Consider the following 23,296-nt stretch of genomic DNA (forward strand, 5'->3'; position numbering starts at 1 on the left):
TATCTTATAGATGAATTCTGAAATGAAAGAATGGAAGGACCATTGAATTATTAAATGAAAGAAGGAAAAAAGATGTTGACCAATCATGAACTTCAAGGGGAAAGGACAAGAAATTGGGTAATGACAGATTTTTCTTGAACTCTTACTGTGTTCTAGAAGCTTGTAGAAACCATATGAATATAATCACATCTAAACTTCCTGACAAGCCTACAGATATTGATAGAAGGAGAAACTGAGATGTGGGGAGGCAAAGAGAGTGCTGATTGTGGAGCCCAAGGAACTGTTCTTTCTTACTTGAGTTAGGCTATGAGTCAGGCTGTGTCTGGTTTCTCTAAACCCCAACATGCAGTGAGAGTGAACTGTACCTCAGCTAAACAGACTGGCCTGTCTTGACCCTCACCGCAGAGGGAGTTTCCTTTGACTTACAGCAGGTCTATCCGCCCTCCCACCCCAACCCTTTCATGGAGCTTGAAATTATCCTGGTGATCTAAATAAAGAAAGGCCTATTTGTTAGAATTACTTTCCAGGTCCAGAGACAACCAGTTCAAACTCCCAAGATGAGAGGCCATCATCTCCACCCCACAAACACCCCCAGAAACCCAGGAAGAGTATGTTCAGAATGGGGGACTTTCAGTCACTCTATTCCAAATCCGCCATAATCTAAACCCCAGCTTTTATTTCTAAGCACTGTGACCGTAGCAGACAATGGAACTTCTCAGAGTCTCCATCTCCCCCATTTCTAAGCCCTAGCCAACACTATTTAACTTTCAAAGCTATTAGGAAGAATTGGTGATTAAAACTAAGGAAACACTGGACCCCTTTTTGGCCTGGCAGAGTTGGTTTCAGAAGTAGTGGTTTTTTTCCCCTCTATAGACAAAGGATGAATTCTACAATCATCATGACAGTGTTAAAGGCATCAGAGAAACTTGAACCTAAACTCTACTTGTTTCCATGGCAGAATGCCAAGTGTGCCGTGTGTGTGTGTGTGTGTGTGTTTGTGTGTATGTGTGTGTGTGTTTGTGTGTATAAGTGCATGCCCTGTATTTCAAGGAGAGGTCAAAGGTAAGATTATCAAACACCAGCATGGCCACAGCATGACCTCCCTTCCTACTCCACAGGCAGAGACTTGTCTGGAGTGCGGAAACAGCATGGAGGGGCCCCTTCTCTTTTGATTTCTCCTTTTCCCTTTGCCATCTCCTCTCCTTCCCTCTCTGCCCTTTCTGTTCGCTCTTTCTTTTGCTTCTTGCTTCCCTTCTCTCCTTCCACTGTTATCTCTTCCTCCTCCTCCCCCCTCTCCTCTCTTTCTGTCTCTTTCTCAGTTTATCTCTTTCTCAGCTTGGGGGCCTCTCCTTAGGCCCCAGCGGTTCATTCCCATTAAACCTGATAGTCTCTCATATGTCAATTAGAAAGAGACAGCTCCCCCTACCCTCCCTTTCCTAGGCCTGCCGCGATGCTCAGATAAAGCACCATCTGTTGCATCCATCCAGGCAACGGGTGAGCATTTTGCTGCTCTAGGGAGGCAGAGCTCAGCAGGGAGCAGGAGGTAATGTGGCTTGTTTGGACAACTTGATATATTGATATTGATAGAACTACCAAATGGGATGGGGGTAGGTGGGCAGGAGGGAAGAGGCCATGGGGGGACTGGCAGAAGCACCTCCCCTCTCTACAGCCTGTTTGGGCTCTTGGCACTGTCGCCAAGGCAAGAGCAGCCAAGCAGATGGACGGAATTTGCTACAGTCAGGATCAGAAACCTTGGAAGCCCAGGGGAGCAAATCTTTCGTCTCTGTGTGTCTTCTCCACCTAGCCAGTCAAATCTGCATCAGCTCTGGAGGCAGCAAAGCAGAAATAGCATAATAGGAAGATGCTGACCTTTAGGAATTACTGAATGTTAGAGCCATAAGGAAAAGGGCTTGTGTATTATTCTAGGACCTTGTGGGACAGTGAAGTCACTCTTGAGAGATATTTTTAGGAGAAAATCATTCACCTATTTTTGAGATGTTGGCAGAGTCCAGGGCTCGCATGGGTGGTGTTAAGATATTGGTGTCAAGAAATACTAGAAAACTTAACAACTAGAACTAAAGGGGCAGGGAAAGGGAATGCGGTATGCAAGTCTGCAAGACTGGATCTGCAGAGAAGGGTCTCCTGGCATAAGTTGAAATCAGATAAGGAACCAGTCTCTATCAGAAAAAAGTGTAGAGAATAAACAAGGATGACGTGTCCCCAGATTCTCTCCTTCCCAATCCTGTTAAAACATCCCACAGCATAAACCCAGCTTAAATCCAGGTAAGGACTCTAGAGGGTGTGCCTCCAGGACACAAGTGAGTGCTATGAACCTCAGGTGCAGGATGGGTCTGGGCAGTGGCCAGTCAGATCAGGGCTGGATACATGTTCAGTGCCTATGCCAGAAGCTCATATCCATCTGTAACCTCTGCACACAGTCTCTTGTATCTTTTTCCAAAAAATGCATGTATTAGAGACCTCTGAGAGTTCGGCTCTCTGTGAGCATGAGGCTCATATAACTTCAGGTCTTAGATAAATGGAATCCACCACAAAGGATTATGATCTTAATCCAAACTCTCACCCCTCAGCTCCTCCACCCGCTTGTGTGTGTGCGCGCATGCGCACACACACACACACACACACACACATACACACACACGTGCACACACACTCCTTCAAGTTTTGTCCTTTCACAGAGAATTACTATCATTCTACATTTTTTACATCTATGGGACATCAAAATACCAGAAGTTGGGCCTTAGGACAGGTCTCAAAGGGCTGGAGCACAGAATGCTTTGCATGCAGAAGCTCCAGGTTCAATTCCCCAACACTGCGTAGTCCACAAATTCAATCAGGATATAATCCCCAAGCAGCACACTGGGAGTGTAGCCCCAGAGTACTGATGGGTATGCCCTTCACACCTCCCAAATTACTAGAATTTACATTGCACTCATTCGTGTCACTGAGCTACCCTTTTCAATCAGTTACCCTGTTTGCAGGGAGTTGTACTTACAAATATCTCTTAACTGTGCTCACTTCTCTACCTTCAGTGGTGACTACTCCATCCCTATTGCCCCTGCTGCTTTTCCTTTATCTCTTTCTCTCTCTGCTTCTTCTACCCATCCACATCTTCATCATCTCATATGGACTACCTCTAATCATATAGGCAAGGTCTTCCACTTCCATTTTGCTCTTCTCCAGTCTTCTTTCTGCTGCCAGGGAAATCATTCCTCAGTGAAAATCAGATCATGTCAGTCTCCTTTCTGAAATTATCAGCATGTTCTAGCCTTAGCAAAGCTCAGAAGGTCAGGATGAGGCAAAGGCTGAGGTGAAGTTTCTTTTGGGACCAGAACTTCCCATTTCTCAACCATTCTCTCACACTAATTGCTGTAACTATTCCAGCTCCCCTGGCTACGTCTTCCCTTTCCCCTAAGGTATCTTTGATTAGACTCTTCACTCTGCCTCTCTTGGTCTCTTGACCTCATCCCTGTACCTCTTTCCTCATCCTACTTGCAGCTTTACTTCTGCCATTCATTTCAGATCTTCATCACTTTGTTTACTACCCGGAAGCATAATTCCTAGATGTGGTTCTATTCCTTTAACAGAGTGTTCTCTGTCATCGTTCACCTCCACTTTGGACTAAACCCCTGTACAATTCCTATTTCTATGGCAGCCATTTCATTTATGTTGCGTTTTCTGCCTATATGGGGAGTGTTGGGGGCCTTGGGGGCTTAGTTTTTCTATTGTAACTTGATATGGACTAAATGTCTGTGTCCCCCACAAATTCATGTGTTAAAGCTATAGCCTCTAGTATGACTGTGCTAGTCTGTTTGAACTGTCATAAAAAAATATCAAAATCTGCGTTGCATAAATAACAAGAATTTTTTTTTGCATGTATTTGGAAGCTAGTCCAAGGTGGGGAGGCCAACCGGATTCTGGCTTGCAAATTGCAGTTTTCTCACTGTATGCTCACATGGCCTTTCATTGGAGTGTGCATGTTGAGATAAAGAGATGCCAGCCCAATAGCATCTGCCCCATCCTTGGGACTTTATTTAACTTTACCTCTTAAAATCCTTCTTTCCAGATATGGTCTTATTCAGAGTTCAAGTTGCTATGTATGAAATTTGGTGGCACAAAAATTTAGTCCATAGAAAAAACCACATTGAAAACAGAATCTTTAGGAGCAATTGAGAGAGAGTGAGATTATAAATGTGGTCTCTAATTAAATACCCTGATTTTCTCCCTCTCTTTCTCTCCCTCTCTGACTCTTGCCTCCATGTAAGAACAAAATGATTAGATGAAAAATGCTAACCATCCATCTTCAAATCAGGAAGAGAGCCCACACCTAAGCCAAACCTTGCCGACACCCTGATCTCAGACTTCCAGACTCCAGAATTGTGGGGAAAAAAAGATATGCATTTCTACTGTTTAGATTTCATTGACAGCCTCAGCCGATTAGGATGTCTTCCCTGTGCTCATTAGATACATAGTAGGCTTTTTTTCTGAAAATATTATTGAATGCACAGATGAATGAATAAATGAGTGAATGAGAAGAGTAAATGTATGGATTTTGGCTGACTTTTATGTATCTCTCCCTTGGAGAATCTTAGTTTATGGATTGTTCTAAACCTTTAACCACAAGAGCACCCTAATATTACCATTTTGGTCAAATCACTTTGCCCTCTGGGTTTGACCATGATGGTGCTTCAAAGTATTGGATAGCTGCTTCTTTCTGGATGCATTTCCATCTCAGACATAAAGTAGGGGTCCCATTTTTGGATCTTCTTCTTAGTTTAACTTAGTTTAACTTTTAAATACACCAGGAGCAAAGGAGGCAGATGAGGAAGTTGGTTTTTTTTATTTTTATTAGTGAAACACCATGAGGTACAGTTGTACACTTAAAAATTTTTGTGCTTGGATTTCAGTTATACAATGATCAAATACCCATCCCTCCACCAGTGCCCATTTTCCACTATCACGGGTCCCAGTATCCCTCCCACCCCCACCCCCCCATCCCACCCTACCTCTATGGCAGGGCATTCCCTTTTGTTCTCTCTCTCCTTTTGGGTGTTGTGGTTTGCAAAAGAGACAGTGAGTAGCAATCATGTTTGGTCTATAGTCTACTTTCAGCATTCTTCTCCCATCCTGGGAGGGTCATCCCAACACCCTTTATTTGGTGCTCCCTTCTCTATCTGAGCTCTCCTTTCCCCTAGCATGTATGGCTGGCCTCCAAGCCATGGAGCAAACCTCCTGGTACTTATCTTGGCTATTCTTGGGTGTTAGTCTCCAATTTTGTCACTTTATGTTCCCCAGATGAGTGCAATCTTTCTATGTCTATCCCTCTCTTTCTGACTCATTTCGATTAACATGATACTTTCCATGTAGTACCACTTGTATGTAAATTTCATGACTTCAAAAGCAGCCCTGAGTGCCCAAGAACAGATAAGGAAGTTTACATGCCACCATATGGTTCCAATTGTGTGGTTAATTCCCTTATCTGTTTCTTTGCAAATAGAGTCCCCCTATACCCATAGAAAGCCCTTCTCGTTGAGTTCAGAGTTCAGTTCAGTCTAGCACTGCATACATCTGTCTGATCTGACAAACTTTCTTGGGAAAACAGTTCGTACAGAACTGGTGTTAGGGTGCTCCCAGGTCCTCTTGGTCTAGTCTGGTGAAACCTCTTCAGAGAAACAGGAATCTTTGGCATGTCCCATTTCTTGACTTGAAACAGCAGGGAGATCAGACTGAAGAAATACCCTCACATTCTGGAGATACAGAGGTGGGAAAGCTGAGTTTGAAGATTTCAAAGTCAGGGCTCTCACTGGGGATTTCTCAGAACAAAGGTATGAAGGCCAGTCAGCAATTTTCTTTTTTTATTCCCTCTCTTTGCCTTTACAATATCTCTCTTCTTCCTTCTCTGGCATATATATATTTTTCTTTTATCTTCCATCTTATTCTTACTGCTATCCCAACCTCACTATTCTCTGCATCTCCACTTATCTGAATTTTGAAATCTTGTGAAAATGTGGCTACTGAAAAATTATTAGAGGAGATAGTTATAATGGATATTGGGAAGAGTTAGAAAACATGACCATCATGGCTGGCCTGGAGTTAGTCATTGCTTGATCGGAGGGAGCTCTCACTTTCCCTTTAGTAAAGTGGAAATATTGTACTCAGTCTCCACATGTCACAACACTAGGTTTGTCTCATGAAATTCTGTTTGACCCTGCCCTGCTCTGACTCTTACAGGTGTCATCTGATTCATGCCTCCATTGCCTCCACCTGGCTCTTGTGAAAACCCCTCTCTCTTCAGCTTGCCTTCTCTTTCCTCCAATTTGTAATTGCTATCCCAAAAAGGGACTCCATTTCTGAATTGACATAGAATGTCGTATTAGTTCCAGGGCAAAGCATAAGAAAGCAATAATTCTAATCTGAACTTATATATTGTCTACCATGTTCCTCATAGCATTAGTCATAGTAACCAAGACAGGAAATCAAGTTACATATCCATCAGTGATTTTGTAGAGGAAGAACTTGTTGTATACACATATATAGGAGAATCTATTTGGACATGAAAAGACTGAAATCTTATGGGAATATTGCCCTTAAAAATATCAAACTGAGGGAATGAAATTGAATAAACTTATTTGTGGAACCTGGAGAAAAAAACAAATGCACAAACAAAGCAAAATTGAACAAGTCAGAGAGATGGAAAACAGAATGGTGGTTACCTGACAGGAGAATCATGAAGTGGCGGGAATGAGTGAGGGGAACAAAAGGCACAAGGTTCCAGTTATAAGTCAGGATGTCCTGTGCAGCCTTGGTTACAACAGTTAATATTGTTCTGCCTATATGAAGATTTCCAAAGGGATTTCCAAAGAGATTTCATTTGAATATGGTAGTTTTTTTTATGTAAAGCCTTTTGGTGATTGGCTTTTGCCATGAAGAGGAAATCCAATTTCCTTGGGATAGCTGACAACTCAATTTCCTTGGGATAGTGAGACGAAATCACTGCCTCATCCCGTCTTTGTATGCTCTGTGGCAGCCACATGTAACTCTTTTCACCTACTTGGGCACCATGTTATTTCTGGCTTTGATTTCTGTACACACCTTTCTCCTTCTCCCTATATCACTTTTGCCAATATCTCCAGCAATATCACCTCAATTTTACCTTCTTTTGTTCTTATTCTGGATGACTTGGTGTAGATATTTATACCACCAGAAAATATTCCTTAACTCTCAGAGGGCACCTTCTAGTTCTCTTATTTCTTCTATCATTGAACTTTGATAAAGTGTGGAGATTTATTCTACCACACTATAGATTCTTTGAGCTGTGGATTATGTCTGACTTTCATCACCATGTGTCAAGGACTTGGGGCCATGCCTAGAACATAGCAGATCTTCAACAAAAAATGATCAAGATAATCATGCTATCTATCCTGGAACCTTGGCTCCTTGTATCACTGGGTCAGGGAGGGAGTTCCAGGGACTCGGGTGGCCAGGCCCAGTCCACCGGGGACTGGGGACAGATCGAGCCCTAACTTCAGCCCCATTACCCGCCCTATAGCAGCAGCTGAGGCGACGCAGGAGACAGTGGAGTCCCTGATGCAGAAATTCAAGGAGAGTTTCCGAGCTAACACACCCATCGAGATCGGTCAGCTGCACTCAGCGCCTCGCAGCATCTCGGCAGGGAAGAGGAAGCGGAGGAGCAAGTCTCGAGGTAGGCCATCCCAGCACCTCATTCTAGGTTATCAGTGGGCTTGGTCCAAGACCTGAAGACACATGGAGATGCTGCTCTTTCTTCTTTTCCATCTCTGTGTTCATCAGTCTTATGTCACTGGTAAATCATCTCAGCTAAGTCTTGACCTTGCTGGACAGCTCACTCTCTCTGAGCCCCACCTAACCAAGGAGTGGATCATTAACTGATCAGTGGTTAAAAAGATAAAGTAATAATCTACAGAGATTCTAGCACAGGACCTGAACACAGCAGAAACTCTTCAATGGTGGCTGCTGCCATTTTGTAAAGTTCAAGATGAAAAAAGTTCTTGTGGAAGAACTTCTCTGCCTGGGATCTCAGCACAGGGTATGGCTCCTGCTTCAAAAGCCTGAGTAGTGTAGATGCCAAGATTATTAGTGCTGCAGATTAGACAGAAGCGGCTCCAACTGTTGCCTTGGCTGTTAACTAATCATGCCATCTTGCTTGCTCTATTTCTCTAAGCCACTTTCATCTCCTGGCATTGTTATAATATCTTAGTACAGTGTCCAGCCCAGTGTGCAATAAAAAGCATGTCTTTCCTTGTTTTTCCTTAATCCCATTCTTCTTCCTTCTATTCTTTTCCTTCTACTTCGGACCCACTGTGTATATGACACTATTTCCGTGTTATCACCTGATTCCAAATCCCATCCCTTTTTTCACCAGTCCACTTAGTAGTTTCCGACTGGTCACTCTTCTTTCTGCCTCACATTTCTCCTATTCTTGTACGTTGGTTCTGATTTTGTCCTCCCTGACTGCGTATTCCAATAGTCTTATTGTTTGTTCAGTGTATTCAGAGTTATTCAGACTTATAAAGGTGACCTTCAAGCTCTGATCGCTTAATATCTTCTAAATCATGTGCTCTCCTTCTGTGTAATTTCCATGCCTTAAGTCTCTGATCTAAGTCCTTGGAATAATTGTTGTCTTTTATTAACACTTATTTCAGACAGTAGGGTCTGCTTTGATGCTCAGCACTCTTTTGAAACAGGTAGAAGAGAGTTCTTATTTTGGAAATAACTTCTCAATAGTGCTGAAAATTGCATAAACAAGTCAGAATGGAGGCATTGAAAGTCAAGTCAGGAAGCACTGAGCAGTCCAAGTCCCAAATTTCTCAACCAAGCCACTATGTCCTGTGCTAGTGAGGTCCTACTTCCAGTCCTATTAGTCTTTCCAGTTTAGCCTATGTGACATGTTTCTGTGGCATCACTGAATATCTCAGACTGCACATTTCCATGGGCAAATTACCCCCTTCTCTTTACCTGTGTTAAGCACTAACTTCATTTTTCTGTAATAAAATTTGTTCTTAGCCAGACAGCAGTACCTTGAAGTGGCTGTTGACTAATTGTTTGAATCATCTTTGTATTCTGGGTCTAAATGATATCTGTAAATATGGTAGAACCTTGCTATTTGCTGGGAATGATAGACTGAGTCATGTGATGCTCTGAATCTTGTGAGCAACCAAAAAACATTCTAGACTGAGTTTTTATATTGAGGGAAAAGTTAGTGGTGGCTTTTCTTTTGGGAACTCACAAGGAAATAACCAGACTGACCCATTTTTGTCATGACTAAGAGCAGTTGCTTTGGTGTTTGGATGTTAATCCCAGCCCAGTCCCTTTCAGCTCACATGGTTTGGAAAAGTCTTTAGATGTCTGTCATTCTGTTTCCTCTTATGTGGACTGGGAATGCAGATCACTCTATCAGAGGACTGCTGATAGCAATAGAATATGTGTAAAACTTTGTTTTGATCCCTAAGCACTGCAAACAGAAAAATACAAAAGTATAGTGATTCTTGAACTTCCTAGAGTAGCATAAAATTAATCTTGTGAGCTACAGGATATTCCAAGGCAGCCACAGGTTAAAATCATGTATACAGAAGACCATAGCATGGGCTTGATGGCCAATCAAGGATGGGGAGGGAGGGGTGTCTCGGAATGGAAACAAGATTGGAAAAGGATCATGGTTAGAAAAGATTGAGAAAATCTATCCTAGAGGACCACTGTAAGGATCTATAGACTGTCTCAGATGTTCAGCTAATGTGTTTCAGAAGATGCTGTTTGGCCTGGTACTGCTGTGACTGTCACAGTCACTGTGCTAGCTGAGTCCTCTATTGCTCTGGATGGCTTCTGTGCAAACCTCTTGCTTCAACTGCTTCTGCTGGCCTTTTTGTTCTCCACCTTGTCATTGCTACCAAAATGACTCCCATTTCTAAATTGACAGTGTTCTACACTGGGTGTGGATGGTCACTTGTAATTCTACTCGGCCTTACTGAATAGAATCTTTATTACTCCATCATTTTCCAAGAATCCCACCCCACCCTATCCCTGTAAGATGTTTTGGGCCAAATTCAGCAGTGTTCAGGTTTTATGCTTGGCTCCATAATCGGGGTGACTCCTGAAAATGCTTGGGGAATCATATGCAGTGCTGGGAATGAAACCAGAGTTGGCCATATACAAGGCAAGAACATGAATGGCTATCTTATCTCTCAAGCCCAAGAACCCTTATATCCTCCTTATAAAATTCACCCTTATCATTAACCAGGGATGAATCCAAATTCATAACCTCCAGTTTATTTCTACCAATCTGAATTTGTTTCCTTAGTGTCATTAACTAATGTTTTTAATATTGCTGATGTTGTCAAAAGATGTGTCATAATTGTTTTACCCAGGCCCCTACTATTCAGCACTCGGAGCATTTTAATGTTTTGCCATTATAAATCGTGCCCCATAGAGTCATTGTTGTTTATTGCATAAAGCTTGGCCTTCACTTTGGAATCTGTTTCCCACACCGAGAGCAGAATTTCAGAATTAGATTGTTAATGAAAATCTATGATAGCAAGTTACTTTAATTTACAAGTTTTCCGGGTCTTAAGCAAACTAATGCAGGAAGGAATTTGTTTTTCTCCTAAAGATTTTTCAAATCTCTCCTCTCCATTTCAATCTCCACTATGACTGCTGCTTACAGCTGTACACTTCTTGAGATTCAGTCATTCCAAAACAGCCACATTCCTGAGATATATAATATATACTAAATAAGGTTTTTTTCTGCTTAAAATATTTCATCATTTTCTTTATTGTGAGATTTCATGGAAATCTCCATGCCATGATGTAGAGATCCAACTCTGTCTGCATTGGCTCCTTCCCTTTTCATTGGCTTGGCATTTTTCTTATATTACAGCCACACAGATGCCTTTATATAGTAAGAGTACAGCTTATGGGGTCCCCACCACATAGAACCTCTTCTGCTCTCTTCTCTCTCTCTTTCTCTCTCTCTCTCTCTCTCTCTCTCTCTCTCTCTCTCTCTCTGTTTCCCCCAGACTGATTTTATCACCTTTCCACTCTTTGAGGAGGGAAAGAGATAAAACTGGAAGAGAATATTTGCCCAGCACTCATCTGATAAAGGGTTGATACCCAAGATATATAAAACATTCTATATTTATGTATGTATATGTATATATATGGGTTGGAGCGATAGCACAGCGGTAGGGCGTTTGCCTTGCACGCAGCCAACATGCCCCACTCGAGTTTGATTCCTCCGCCCCTCTCGGAGAGCCTGGCAAGCTACCGAGAGTATCTTGCCCGCATGGCAGAGCCTGGCAAGCTACCCGTGACGTACTTGATATGCCAAACACAGTAACAAGTCTCATGATGGAGATGTTACTGGGCTTGCTAGAGCAAATCGATGAACAACAGGAGGACCGTGATGGATCGTGATATATATATATATATATATATATATATATATATATCTTTAATTTAAAAATGTTTCAGGGGCTGGAGTGAAATAGTACAGTAGGTAGGGCACTGGCCTTCACATGGCTGACCCACGTTTGATCCCTAGCATCCCATATGGTCCCTTGAGCACCACCGGAAGTGAACCCTGAGTGTAAAGCCAGGAGTAAGCCCTGGGCATGGTGGCCTGTGGCCCTAAAAACAAAACAACAACAACAAAACAAACAAACAAACAAACCTGCTTCAAAGAAAACACACAGATTGCCAAAATGAAAAAAAATGTTCTAGATCACTTATCGAGGAAATGCAAATCAAAACAATGAACTCTCTCTGCACACCATTAACATTAGCACACTTCACAAAGAACAGAAACGAACAGTATTGGCATGGATGTGGGGGAAAAAGAGCCCTCATTCTTGGTTGATTAGAATGTTGACTGGTCAACCTTTTTGGAAAACAATAGAACCCCTTTTCAAAAAACTAGGAATTGAGTTTCTATAGGACCCAGCAATTCAATCCAATCAATCCAAATAAATTCTAGGCATTTAACCCAAAGTTCCAAAATCTAACTCTTGCACTCTTACCTCCAGTGTTAGCCTCTCAGGCTTTCCCAGTACAATCCAGTCTCACCTTATAATATATCTACTCCTTCCATCACTATCTCTCATTTCTTTTTTTTTTAATTTCTACAGAACTGTGGTCCAGAATTAATTTTATTTGCTTGTTTACTGTCTTTCTTTCTAAAATATAAGCTTCATATCCATAAACCTAATGCATAGAAAGTGCTTAATAAATATTTGTTGTGTAAATGGGCATATTAACCCCAAAGATCATTGTGAAGTAGCTCTGTTTTATAACTTTCAAATTGAAGGTGTAAGAGGAATTGAGGATAAACGAAACCCTTCTGGCACAGATCCCCCGGGAATCCTGTTTCCCTTTGAGATCGACTCACTGATGGATGGCACATTAACTGTGCTCAAGTGGATGCTGTTAAAGCAATTTTCAAAATGGCTTAATAACATTATGTTTGTGATTTTTACCAGCACCATCAGATGAGGGTTTTGCAACAGACAAAGGGGCGGGGTGGGGGGGATGTCACCAAGCTTTTCCTGGTGCACACATCCCACCACTAGTCCTGTGTACAGGAGCTTTTCATGACCAATAGGAGTGGGAGGAACTCCTCCTGTTCCCACTTGGAAATTCCTGAATGCACGTTAGACATTGAAAGATCCAAAGGTCCTGCTCATCTAGAAAGTGAGGCTGCTTTAACTGAATGTCTGTGAGATCACCTTGAACATGCATTTGACTTTTTGCCACTACTTACCCCTATTCCCAGAACTTTCATTCACATCTTGAAGAACATAAGTATCTAATAAATGCAATTTTTGAAGTACTGCAACACCCTCAATGATCATTTAGACCCTGAATATGATGGTCCGAATCCCTTATCTAGCACTGTCTGTTCTCTCCCTGACCCTACTGTGGCTACTGACCTTCTGGCCCAGAGTGGGAGCTCCTGACCTGTTTCTGTTTTACTAAGCTCTATGCCTGTCCCATGGACCCAGCAGTTCACAGCAGATGAACTGGGGAGCTGAGAGCCAATCCAAGGGATTAAGCACATGGTGAAAAGCAGCTTCAATGTGTTTCTGTAGCTGTGGTTTCCTCTGGAGAAGCCAGTGGGTGCTGAAGTGCATTGTCCTCAGGCAGAAGGGGAAGGCTGGACAGCACTGCCTGCTGCCTTCTTGTCTGCATCAGGGTTTAATGAGGCAACAATCACCCAGTGGCCACTGGGCAATGAATATGAGATGGTGGCATTTAACTCATGCAGAGGAAGACATCATCCAATGTGAGCAAGGCTTTCCTGGTATCCTCACAGGTTGAGTGATGCACCTTAAAAACCAGACTTCGCCTCTGGTTTTAAAAGTGCAGAAACATTTGTACTTCAAATGTAATTCTACTCTTGACTGATTGACTGATGAGCGCAAGCAAATTAAAAAGCTGCATTTAGCATTGGCTCCAGTTTTCTCATCTGCAAAGCCTTGCTGGTGATATGAAAAATCACATATGCCACAGGAGGGTAGCACCTGCAAAACGTGTAGTCTGCTGCTGGCAGAAAGAGAAGGTAGTAGCGTCATAGTCATTGGGGTCCTTCTCTTTTAGCCTCCAGTCCTTGTCATTGCCTCTGCTTGGATTTGTTTATTTTGATTGGGGGGCTACCGCTGGCAGCACTTAGATCCCTGAGCTCAGGGATCACTTCCTATGTTGCTCAGGGGATCATATGCAATGTTGGTGAAGGAAAGTAACTTACCCTCTGTACTATTCTCTCTGGCCCTGGCTTGGTGGATTTTAATTAGGCCTTATCTAGTCTCTGACAGCAGCCACTGTATCCACAACTCTGTTGCCTACCCTGATGGTTGGAACATTCTTTTGTAATTGTACTGAATCTGGTCTTGTCACTATTATGTTTAGAACACTTTTCTGTCACTTGCCTTGGGGGCTTCTCAAACTTTTGCAGTTGCCTTCTTAAAAAGAGTTGAACGTGAACACAGCCCCAAAGGGACAGTAGCTGTAAAACAAAAACATTGATCAGAAGCCCCCAATTCCAGGGCCCTCTTCAGAAACATCCGTGCCCTTCTCTTTCATGATAGGTGCTTATTTATTTTAGTGCAGATCATATTATTCAATGTTTCCTCAAGCCTCTAGGTCATGCTGACAGCCCAGGGAGAAGAGTTAAGAAGCTCATGATGATTGTACAAGGAAGACAAAGCCACGTCTTCAGAGGGTTTCTCTAGGATCAAATGAGATGCTCTGTATCAGTAGCCTGAACCCAGATCCAGACAAAAGACACACGTGGGACAATGTGTGCTGCTGTTTTCATTTGTATTTTCACTGCTGTTTTCTTACTACTCTTATTTTTGCATTTATCTCCATTGGGGACACGTTTACCTAGCAGCCGACATCTTTAGGATGAATGGTACACCAGTTAATAGGATTCAGTGTTTTCCATAGCCGGCTACACAAGCTCCTTCTTCACCCAGGCTCATTTCTGCCCCTGACAGCCCCTGTATCCTATGCTTCTGTATTCAGTATCACCAAATACTGGCCCTTTTCCCATTCCCAGTAGGGAAGGTCTTGATTTCCAGGTGAGCATGGTGATCATGCTCTGCTCCATGACCCTCCTTTCCCCTCATTCCCTCTTTTCCAAGGAGCATGTTGCTTCTCAGCTCAGATTCAGAATCTTCTCTGGGGAGGTCCCAACTCCACTGTACTCTCAGCCCAAACCTTTCCTCTCTTCGTGTCCCTCAAGACCCTGTGCTACTTTCTGTCACCACCCTTACCACAGTCCATTGTGGCACACCTGTCACACACACACACACACACACACACACACACACACACCATCAGTGACAGTCTCATGATGAAAATGACAATGATTTATGCCTCTTTGCTGTCCACGTGTCTAACATTGAATAGCTGTTGACTGAATGGCAAAATATATAAATAGAAATTTGGGTGGATGGATGAATAAAATGAGGTTTTTGGGGACCTTGTGGGAACAAATGGTTAATGAGATATGTTGTAACTAGAATCTTTTGAGTGTTTAGTATGTTCTAGGTACTGAGCTCATCTTATATTATATCCTGTAAAGGCTTCCTCATATTCCCTAATGTAAGGACTATAATTATCTTTGTTTACAAAATTTATCTTTCATTTTACAAAGGAATAAACTCAAGCTTTCGTTGTAGAAGGTAGAATCTGACTCCAGTAGTGGAGGAGTGAGGTTCCCTAGGTGAAGAGGGGGAAAGAGACAGCAGCCTTGAGAAGGAAATCTACTGCTTACCGCTCTACCTACCTTGGTCACTGGGAAGTGGCTGGGAAATTCAGGACTGATGAGTCTGTGATGTGCCCCTGTGTAGTAGAGACACTTATTTTCTAACAGCTCTGTAGGGCAGATGTCAGGCTGTGCTGAATCCACTTGTTCTGCCTGGTATGGGACAGGGTCCCTTACCACTCATTGTCTCAGAGAGCCATGGACTCAGCAACACATTGCGCTATGCAGTAAAGCAAAGTCCATCATAAGTCTTACTCAAGACATTTGGTGTTTGTTATCTTTACCTCAGGAGGAGACTGGTAGTGAAATAAAACAAGTGTACTGGGGAAATAAAGTGATGGAAGGAGAGAGGTAGATTTAGATACATGCTCCAGGGGGAACATGGGCTTCTCTTGAATGGAGAGAAGTCAGTACACATCCCAAGCATGGCTGTGCTGGCCATTTCCCCAAAATGGAGAAATGCGCCCTAAAGTATAGAAGTCCACATCCCAACAGAGGAGATACAGGTAGTGTATGCATTCCTCCTCCTTTACCAAATTAGTTTATATACATTCCCCCCCTCTTCCACATCCGGTTCATTGCTAGGGCAGTTGCCAAAGGAGAGCTTGTAGAAGTTGGCAGATTTTTAATATTCTTCACATGACCTTTATTCCTGAGGTGTAGACTCTTCTTCCAAGTGCCTCTCCTCACAAAACATCCTTGCACGAGGTCCGGAATTTTGAATCTCAGTGTGGTTTTTGTTTTTGTTTTTGTTTTGGTGGATGGGGCACATCCAGCAGTTGTCAGGACTTTTTCCTGGTTCTGTGCTCTGGGATCACTCTTGGCCAACTCAAAGTACCAAATGAGGTGGCAGGTATGGATCCCATGTCAACCCGGTGCAAGGCAAGCACACTGACTGCTTTACTCTCTCCAGCCCCATCAGTAGTTCTCCCCGGGCTCCAGAGATGCCTTCAGGATGGTCTGGGTTTCACACATTATTTTCCTAACATCCTTTACCAGGACTCCCCTGTCTTCCTACCTGCAGTGCTTAGATAGTTGGTGTGACTCGTACAAGGCAGCAGAGCTGGTAGGCTGTGGAGCTGTGAATTCCCAGAAAGAGCCCATAGTTTCCTTCTCAATGGATTGTGAGTTCTTATGGTTCCTAGCAAGGCTAATCTTTGAGCTCTGAAATTCTAACACCCTGATCTGGATCCTGGAAGGAACAGGTTATAGCTTGACCAGTATTTTTTCCGTGAGGAAAAAAATCAGAGCTCTGGAGGGTGAGGCATCTTTAAGCTAAGTCTGTAAGTCACTGAGCCACAGAGAGACTGGTGACTTGTCTTCAGGAACATCCTATCCAGTGACCACGTCATTGTCCCAAACTCTGCATTTTTAAGGCCTTCCTAACCCTGCATTTGTCAGGTGACGTTCTCTTTGTAAAAAGGGTGCACCACCTAGATCTTTGTCCATCAGCCCTTCTTCATGTAGTGAGAAGTGTGTGGGAAGCGTGAACTGGCCTGGGGTGTTTACTTACCTAGGAAGACTTTTGCTGGGGAGGCCCTTGGAGGATATCTGGATGTTGAGCAGGGAAGTGTTTGGAAAGGCACTGTTGGTCGAAGAAAGAAGATACACGAAAGTCCATGGTCATGGCAGTGTTGCAGAGGCCCATGGATCTGGTATACGGGAGTATCTGGGGAGCAGGGAGTATGAACTAAGAAATTGCTAATGAGATGGGTAGGTAGCAGCTCTGCCATCAGAGAAATGCCCTAGATTGTACGACTGTGTCTCTCCAGAGAATGGCACATTTCTGCTGCTTTCTCCTCCCCCATAGATGAGCCTCAATTCCCTCTCTTATTTGGAGACACTGTCTTTGGAATGAAGTTTATGATAATGCAGTCTCTGTTTATTAGTAACTAGCTATGAATTATTCACTTAGTTGGAGAAAATGATATTCAGAAATAATAATGGCTTTAAATGATTTGTCTTCCTGGTAGTTGTTCTCCTTAAATATTGAACAGGAAGCCCCAGTAACTGTCTTTTTTATTTTGATTCCTCTCTTTGTGTCCCTAAACCCCCATCACTAAAGTAGCTTTCCCTTCCTATCAAAGAGCTTTGTGGAGGAATCATTTCCCTCTGGGCAAAGGAAGTTTTAAAACTTCAGAATGGAGGAGCTCCACTTGGAACCTGGAGATAACTTATAGGGAAAGATAGAAGACTGGAAAGATTTCAGATACCCAATATCTGGCCACACGTTTGCGATAAAATAGTCTTTGTTTTCTTTCCCACTGCGCCATTTCTCCTGCTTTACTTTTCTTCCTCACCACCTCCTTTGTCACATTCCAAAGCCAACTCTTCCTTCAAAACAAACCATAAGGCCACTTCGTCCTTCAAGTCTTCTGAAAACTTTCCCAAATGAAGGTCATACATTTCTCCTCCAAACTTTGATAGCTTCTCTCTCCTGAGTGCTGTCACCTGTTATTTTTTATTACAGTAATTTATGGCCATTCCCTTCGCCCTTCATTAATTTTCTTGCATGCAACAACCAGGTCCAGACTGCCTGTGCTTTCATTAGATATTTAGTTAATGCATAATGAGTCAATGAATGACTCATCAAGTGGGCTGCATGATCTTGGACAAGACCTAGAATGCTTTAAACCTTGGTGTCTCCAAACTAAGGAGGTACGTAACTGTGTGGACATAGGTTCCAGTGTTGGAATCAGATGAAACTGGATTATGCCTTAGTTCTACCTTGAACCCTCTGAAATTTGGATAATGATTTATTGTGCTTATTTTACTGTTATCTAAACTGTGCTTTATGCTCCAGGGAGGCTGGGGGATTTAAGTGAAGGATGTTTGCGAAATGCTTAACAGTCTGCTGCATTGAACATGGTCAGTGTCTAATAAATCTTGATTCGGTAAGCACAGGGGATGGACTTGATAATGTTGATAGGTCTTCTCTATCTCCAGTGGTCTTTGATATGAATCTCATCAAGGAAGCATTGCTGTATAGTAAAAAATCCAGTATTTAGAAAACCCTGGTTCTAACTCAGTTCATAAGGGCAGCCGGGCTCCCTGGGCAGTTGTTAAATCTCCTGAGAATTCCATCTATAGCACCTGGAGATGTGATAATACCTGCTGTTCTTATTTTCCAGTTGTGTGTGTGTGACAGAGAGAGAGAGAGAGAGAGAGAGAGAGAGAGAGAGAGAGAAAGAGAGAGAGAGAGAGAGAGAGAGAGAATTTGGTGGGAAACATAGAAATGCTTCTTGGAAGCACTCTGCAGTTCACCTGAATTCAAGAATCAGTGCCTTGGCACTTTCAAAGGCAGAGAAGGACATACACATTAGATCAAGAGCCTCTCTCTGGAGCACTGGTTGCCTTTTCTTGACCTCAGGACCTTCCTGAGAGATTCTAAGAGGGTCAATATCACAGTCACCTCGTGGTCCCCAAACCTTGTTGGACTGAAGTGTGGGAGAACAGATTTGTAGTCAGAGCGCTCAGCTGCCTCTGTAAATCTTCCCTGATGTGTCTTTCAGAGATGTTTGCATTCCTAAAAGTGTATGTCTCCTGCAGGTGGTTTTCCTTGTCTTTCTGAAATATGCCAGCGGGGGTTCTCACTTGATCCCATCTGGCATGGCTGGGTAAAGAGGAAGCCACAAGAGGCTTTAGCAGAAAGCTGTGGACCAAGCCCTTGGGGGGTGTCTGGGAACACAGCATTTGGATGTTATCTTTTACTGGGATAGGACAATATCATGTCAGTGAGCATTGACATAGTTAAGCATCCCAATGCTTTGTGACTTAAAACAGCCACCATTTGTTAGGTTCTTAATTCAAATCAGACATTTGGGCTGGGCTCAGCTGAGCAATTCTTCTAACCTGGGTGGAACACTCAGCAGACCTCATCCATGCATCGGTCTCAGTCAGCATTGAGAGGTTGGTTCAGATGGCAGAGGGTTACCAAAATCAGTCCGAAAAGGAGCTGTAAGACCTTTGAAAGAGCTAGCGATAGCACAGCAGTAAGGCGTTTGCCTTGCACGCAGCCAACATGGCCGACCCAAGTTCGATTCCTCCGCCCCTCTCGGAGAGCCCGGCAAGCTACCGAGAGTATCTTGCCCGCACGGCAGAGCCTGGCAAGCCACCCGTGATGTATTGGATATGCCAAACACAGTAACAACAAAATCTCCAATGGAGATGTTACTGGGCCTGCTCGTGCAAATCGATGAACAACGGGAGGGCCTTTAGATTTTTAGATTAGATTTATTTTAATTTATTGCTCAAAGAAAGTTACAAAGTGATCTCAGAGTCAAAGAAAGAGAATCTATATAGCTTTTAAAGGAGGAAGGGATTGCATATTGGAATGGGAGTCAGGGAAATAGCTCAAAGGGTGGAAGCACATATTTTGCATGTGCAAGTCCCTGAGTTCAATCCCCAACCCTTCCTTGCTCCACTGAGGACTCTGAGATGTGACCCTAGTGGCCCTCTGAGCACTACTAAGTTTGGTACCCTCTAGCTCTACTGGGCTTGAGCAACACCGCATGGCTAGACCTGAGCATTGAGCCATCAGGCCTGCATAGCCAAACCAGAAGTGACCTACCATCTTTTGAGCACTGCTTGAAAGCAACCCCAATTCTCCTCACCAAAATCAGGACAGATTTTGCTACTTACAAGTAATGGTAACTTTTTTGTGTGATGTATGCACAATTGTTCACAATTTTTTTGCTTTTATTTTTTGGGTCACACCCGGCCACGCACAGGGACTACTCCTGACTCATGCATTCAGGAATTACTACTGGCAGTGCTTGGAGGACCATATGGGATGCTGGGAATCGAACCTGAGTCGGCTGTGTGCAAGAAAAATGCCTTACCTGCTGTGCAATCACTCCAGCCCCTGTTCCAAATTTCTTGTTGGAAAAACTGAGCCCCTAGGTATGAGAGAAATAGCTCAAAGGACTAAGCACATGCCTTGCATGCAGGAGGGCTAGATTTGATCCCTCGCATTTCATGATGTCACCAGAACACAGCAGAAGTAGCCATTGAGTGTTTTAGGGTATGCTCCACCCCCCCAAAATATATAATATATATATACTTTATATATGTTTATATATTTATTTTTAAGAAAATAAGAGGTAAAGAAAAAAATCTAAGACCCATATATGGCAAAGAATTTTTACATTGTGATTGAGTTGCTCACGGGAGGGCTTGGCCCTAATTCTAATCCTTTGGCAGCTGATTTAAAGACTATAATTGACCCTTGTCTGGTACAGATTTGAGCTCCACTTACACAGGAGCTTTCTGTGTAAACATATAGCAGAAACTTAGGGTATAAATAAGTATAATGTGGTACTGTAAATCAACTTTTTTTCTTCCTTTTGGTGCTCATAATATTTATTTCCACTATCTTAATTTTGGCAAAGCCTGGCAAGCTACCCATGACGTATTCAGTATGCCAAATACATCTCACGTAACAAGTCTCACAATGTTACTGGGCCCCCTCTAGCAAATTGATGAACAATGGGAGGACAGTGACAGTGATCTTAACTTGTTATAAGAATATGGAATATTTAATACATATAGCATCACATATGTACCAAATGACTATTTTTATTATCTGTAAGACTTCTTATCAATTGCTGTTATTAGTTTGTTGGGTGAACTCAACATTTCTATGCAGGTTTTGTTTGTGTATCGGCAAAATAGGGGACATTTGTGACCCTACTTCTGTGTTTAGCGCAGCGGTAGGGCGTTTGCCTTGCTCGCAGCCAACATGGCCGACCCGAGTTCGATTCCTCCACCCCTCTCGGAGAGCCCGGCAAGCTACCGAGAGTATCTTGCCTGCCTGGCAGTGCCTGGCAAGCTCCCCGTGACGTATTCGATATGCCAAACACAGTAACAACAAAGTCTCCAATGGAGACGTTACTGGGCCCGCTCGAGCAAATCGATGATCAACGGGAGGGCCTTTACTTTACTTTACTTTACTTCTGTGTTATTCAAGGTTTAGTTCTACTTTTTTTTAAATGTATACCAACTGTACTGTTTTAAACAGTGCTAATGAGAATAGATTCCCAACCATTGTTGGTTTGTAGTCTATTAAAGATAAGAGATTTAGATCTTAGCCAATATCTTTCCAAAGATATTTGATCCAATGTGAGGTTACTGCTTTTTCATTTATTCTCGGGATATTATGAGATAGAAAAATTTGTATGCCTTGCTGATCAATGACAGTCTTAAAGACAACATGTAGTAACTTCAACAATAAAATTTTTCCTTGCATTTTTATTGATCTAATTAAAATATAACAATAATTATGACCAAGTACCATTATTTTGCAATAGTGTTCTATTAATAAAAAGAATGTAAGTTTGGGGCCAGAATCATAGTACAGTAGGTAGGGAGTTTGCCTTGCAAGAGGCTGACCTGGGTTCAATTCCGGGCATCCCAGTTACCTCCAGGAGTAATTCCTGAGTGCAGAGTCAGGAGTAACCCCTGAGCATCACTGGGTTTGACCTAAAAAGCAAAAAACAAACAAACAAAAGGATGTAAGTTACTTATAGATGCTAAGAGGTAAATTTTGTCAATTCCATGCCTTAATGTAATCTTTTTTTATTTGGACCACTAAAAATGTAAAAACCATGATTAGAACTCAGAATCCTAGACCTTACCCCCCTGGAACTGTTTGATTACTCAACACTTTGGATGAATTCAAATGTCTTAGTAGGTGGTGCCCAGGCTTCTAGGCACACAATAAAGGGAAATATTTTCTGTTATCTAAAAAACAGTGTACAGTTTCTGAGACCATGAGAGATAAAAGTGTGTTTCAAGATCATCTGATCCAACCTGCTTGTAGATGTGGAAAATAATGAAGAAGAAGACTGCATTCCAGAGGGGTACGTAGTACAATGGGTCAGGTGCTTGCCTTACACACAGCTGACTGGTATTCAATCCTCAGCAACACCCCATATGCTCCTTGAGCCCCACAAGGAATGATCCTTGAGTGTAAAGGAGAAAATCCTGACCAAGCCAGATGTGACCCGAACACAGACACAGACACAGACACAGACACACACACACACACACAAACACATACACACACGCACGCATGCACATGACCACATCCTAGACCTAGAACTTGAATGCCATGTCCCTAAACTTATAAAATTGTTCTCTTTTCAGTTTGAGGGGCAGGGCTCCCAAGCTGTGCTTGCAGGGAGAACTTGGGGCCATTTCTCAGTCTAATGTTTGTGCCTGGCAATGGGGATTGTTTGCGCCCAGCAGTGCTGAGAATCACCAGAACCACACCTAGCAGTGCTCGTGGAGATGGGGGTGTCATGTGTTGCCAATGATGAACTCAGATTCTTACGCATGTGTCCCTGATCCCTGAGCTATCTCCTTGGCCACTCTTTATATTTTAACTTGCACAACCATGAAAAGCCATGTACCATATACAAGGGCTGGCTGTTGGGGAATTTGGACACAACACTTCCTTAGAAAGTAGCTGTTTGTGCTCTTTCCTAATTCAACCGTAATCAAATGGGTAAATTATTTAGAAGATTACAAAGAGAAACACTTTCCATGTGAGAATCAGACATGGTTAAACATACTGAGGGTATGGGGTAGAGTGCAGGAGCCATTAGCAAGCTTGCTCGTGCTGGGCTCCAAATAGGCGCTCTGGGAACGGGGGTGGGTTATTGCTAAGTTGGTAGGAAGGGCTCTTTTATCAAGCTCTTATTCTGTTGTTATATATTGGCCTTCCATAGTTTAGAGGGGGTGGAGTCCCAGTTTTAAAATATATGATTTTACAAACTGAAAAATATTTTTGTTGATAACAAAAGCGTCCTATACACTAAGAAAACTGGCAACAAGTATGGTAAACAGTCAACAGCATGACCAAGAAAGCTAACAGAGACCTTTGTCCTGTATATGCAGACACACACACACACACTCACACACACATGCGCGCGCGCACACACACACACACATGCACATTCAAGCCTACAACTTTTATATATA

At 42.8% G+C, this 23,296-nt stretch overlaps 1 protein-coding gene across 4 annotated transcripts in view; it reads left to right on the forward strand.

Moving 5' to 3' along the window:
* The window catches only part of ASTN2 (astrotactin 2), a 1,072,177-nt gene that overhangs the window by 289,186 nt on the left and 759,695 nt on the right, over positions 1-23,296 (forward strand). For 2 of the 4 annotated variants that reach the window (XM_056138490.1, XM_056138491.1), the window contains exon 4: positions 7,568-7,720. The exons of 1 other annotated variant lie outside the window; for it this stretch is intronic. In XM_056138490.1, coding sequence (XP_055994465.1) covers positions 7,568-7,720 — 153 coding nt within the window. The remainder of the gene's footprint in view (positions 1-7,567; positions 7,721-23,296) is intronic. One more of the 4 variants, XM_056138493.1, reaches the window with a different exon arrangement.

Source organism: Sorex fumeus, unplaced genomic scaffold (genome assembly GCF_029834395.1).
Source record: "Sorex fumeus unplaced genomic scaffold, SorFum_2.1 ptg000129l, whole genome shotgun sequence".
NCBI classification, from domain to species: domain Eukaryota; kingdom Metazoa; phylum Chordata; class Mammalia; order Eulipotyphla; family Soricidae; genus Sorex; species Sorex fumeus.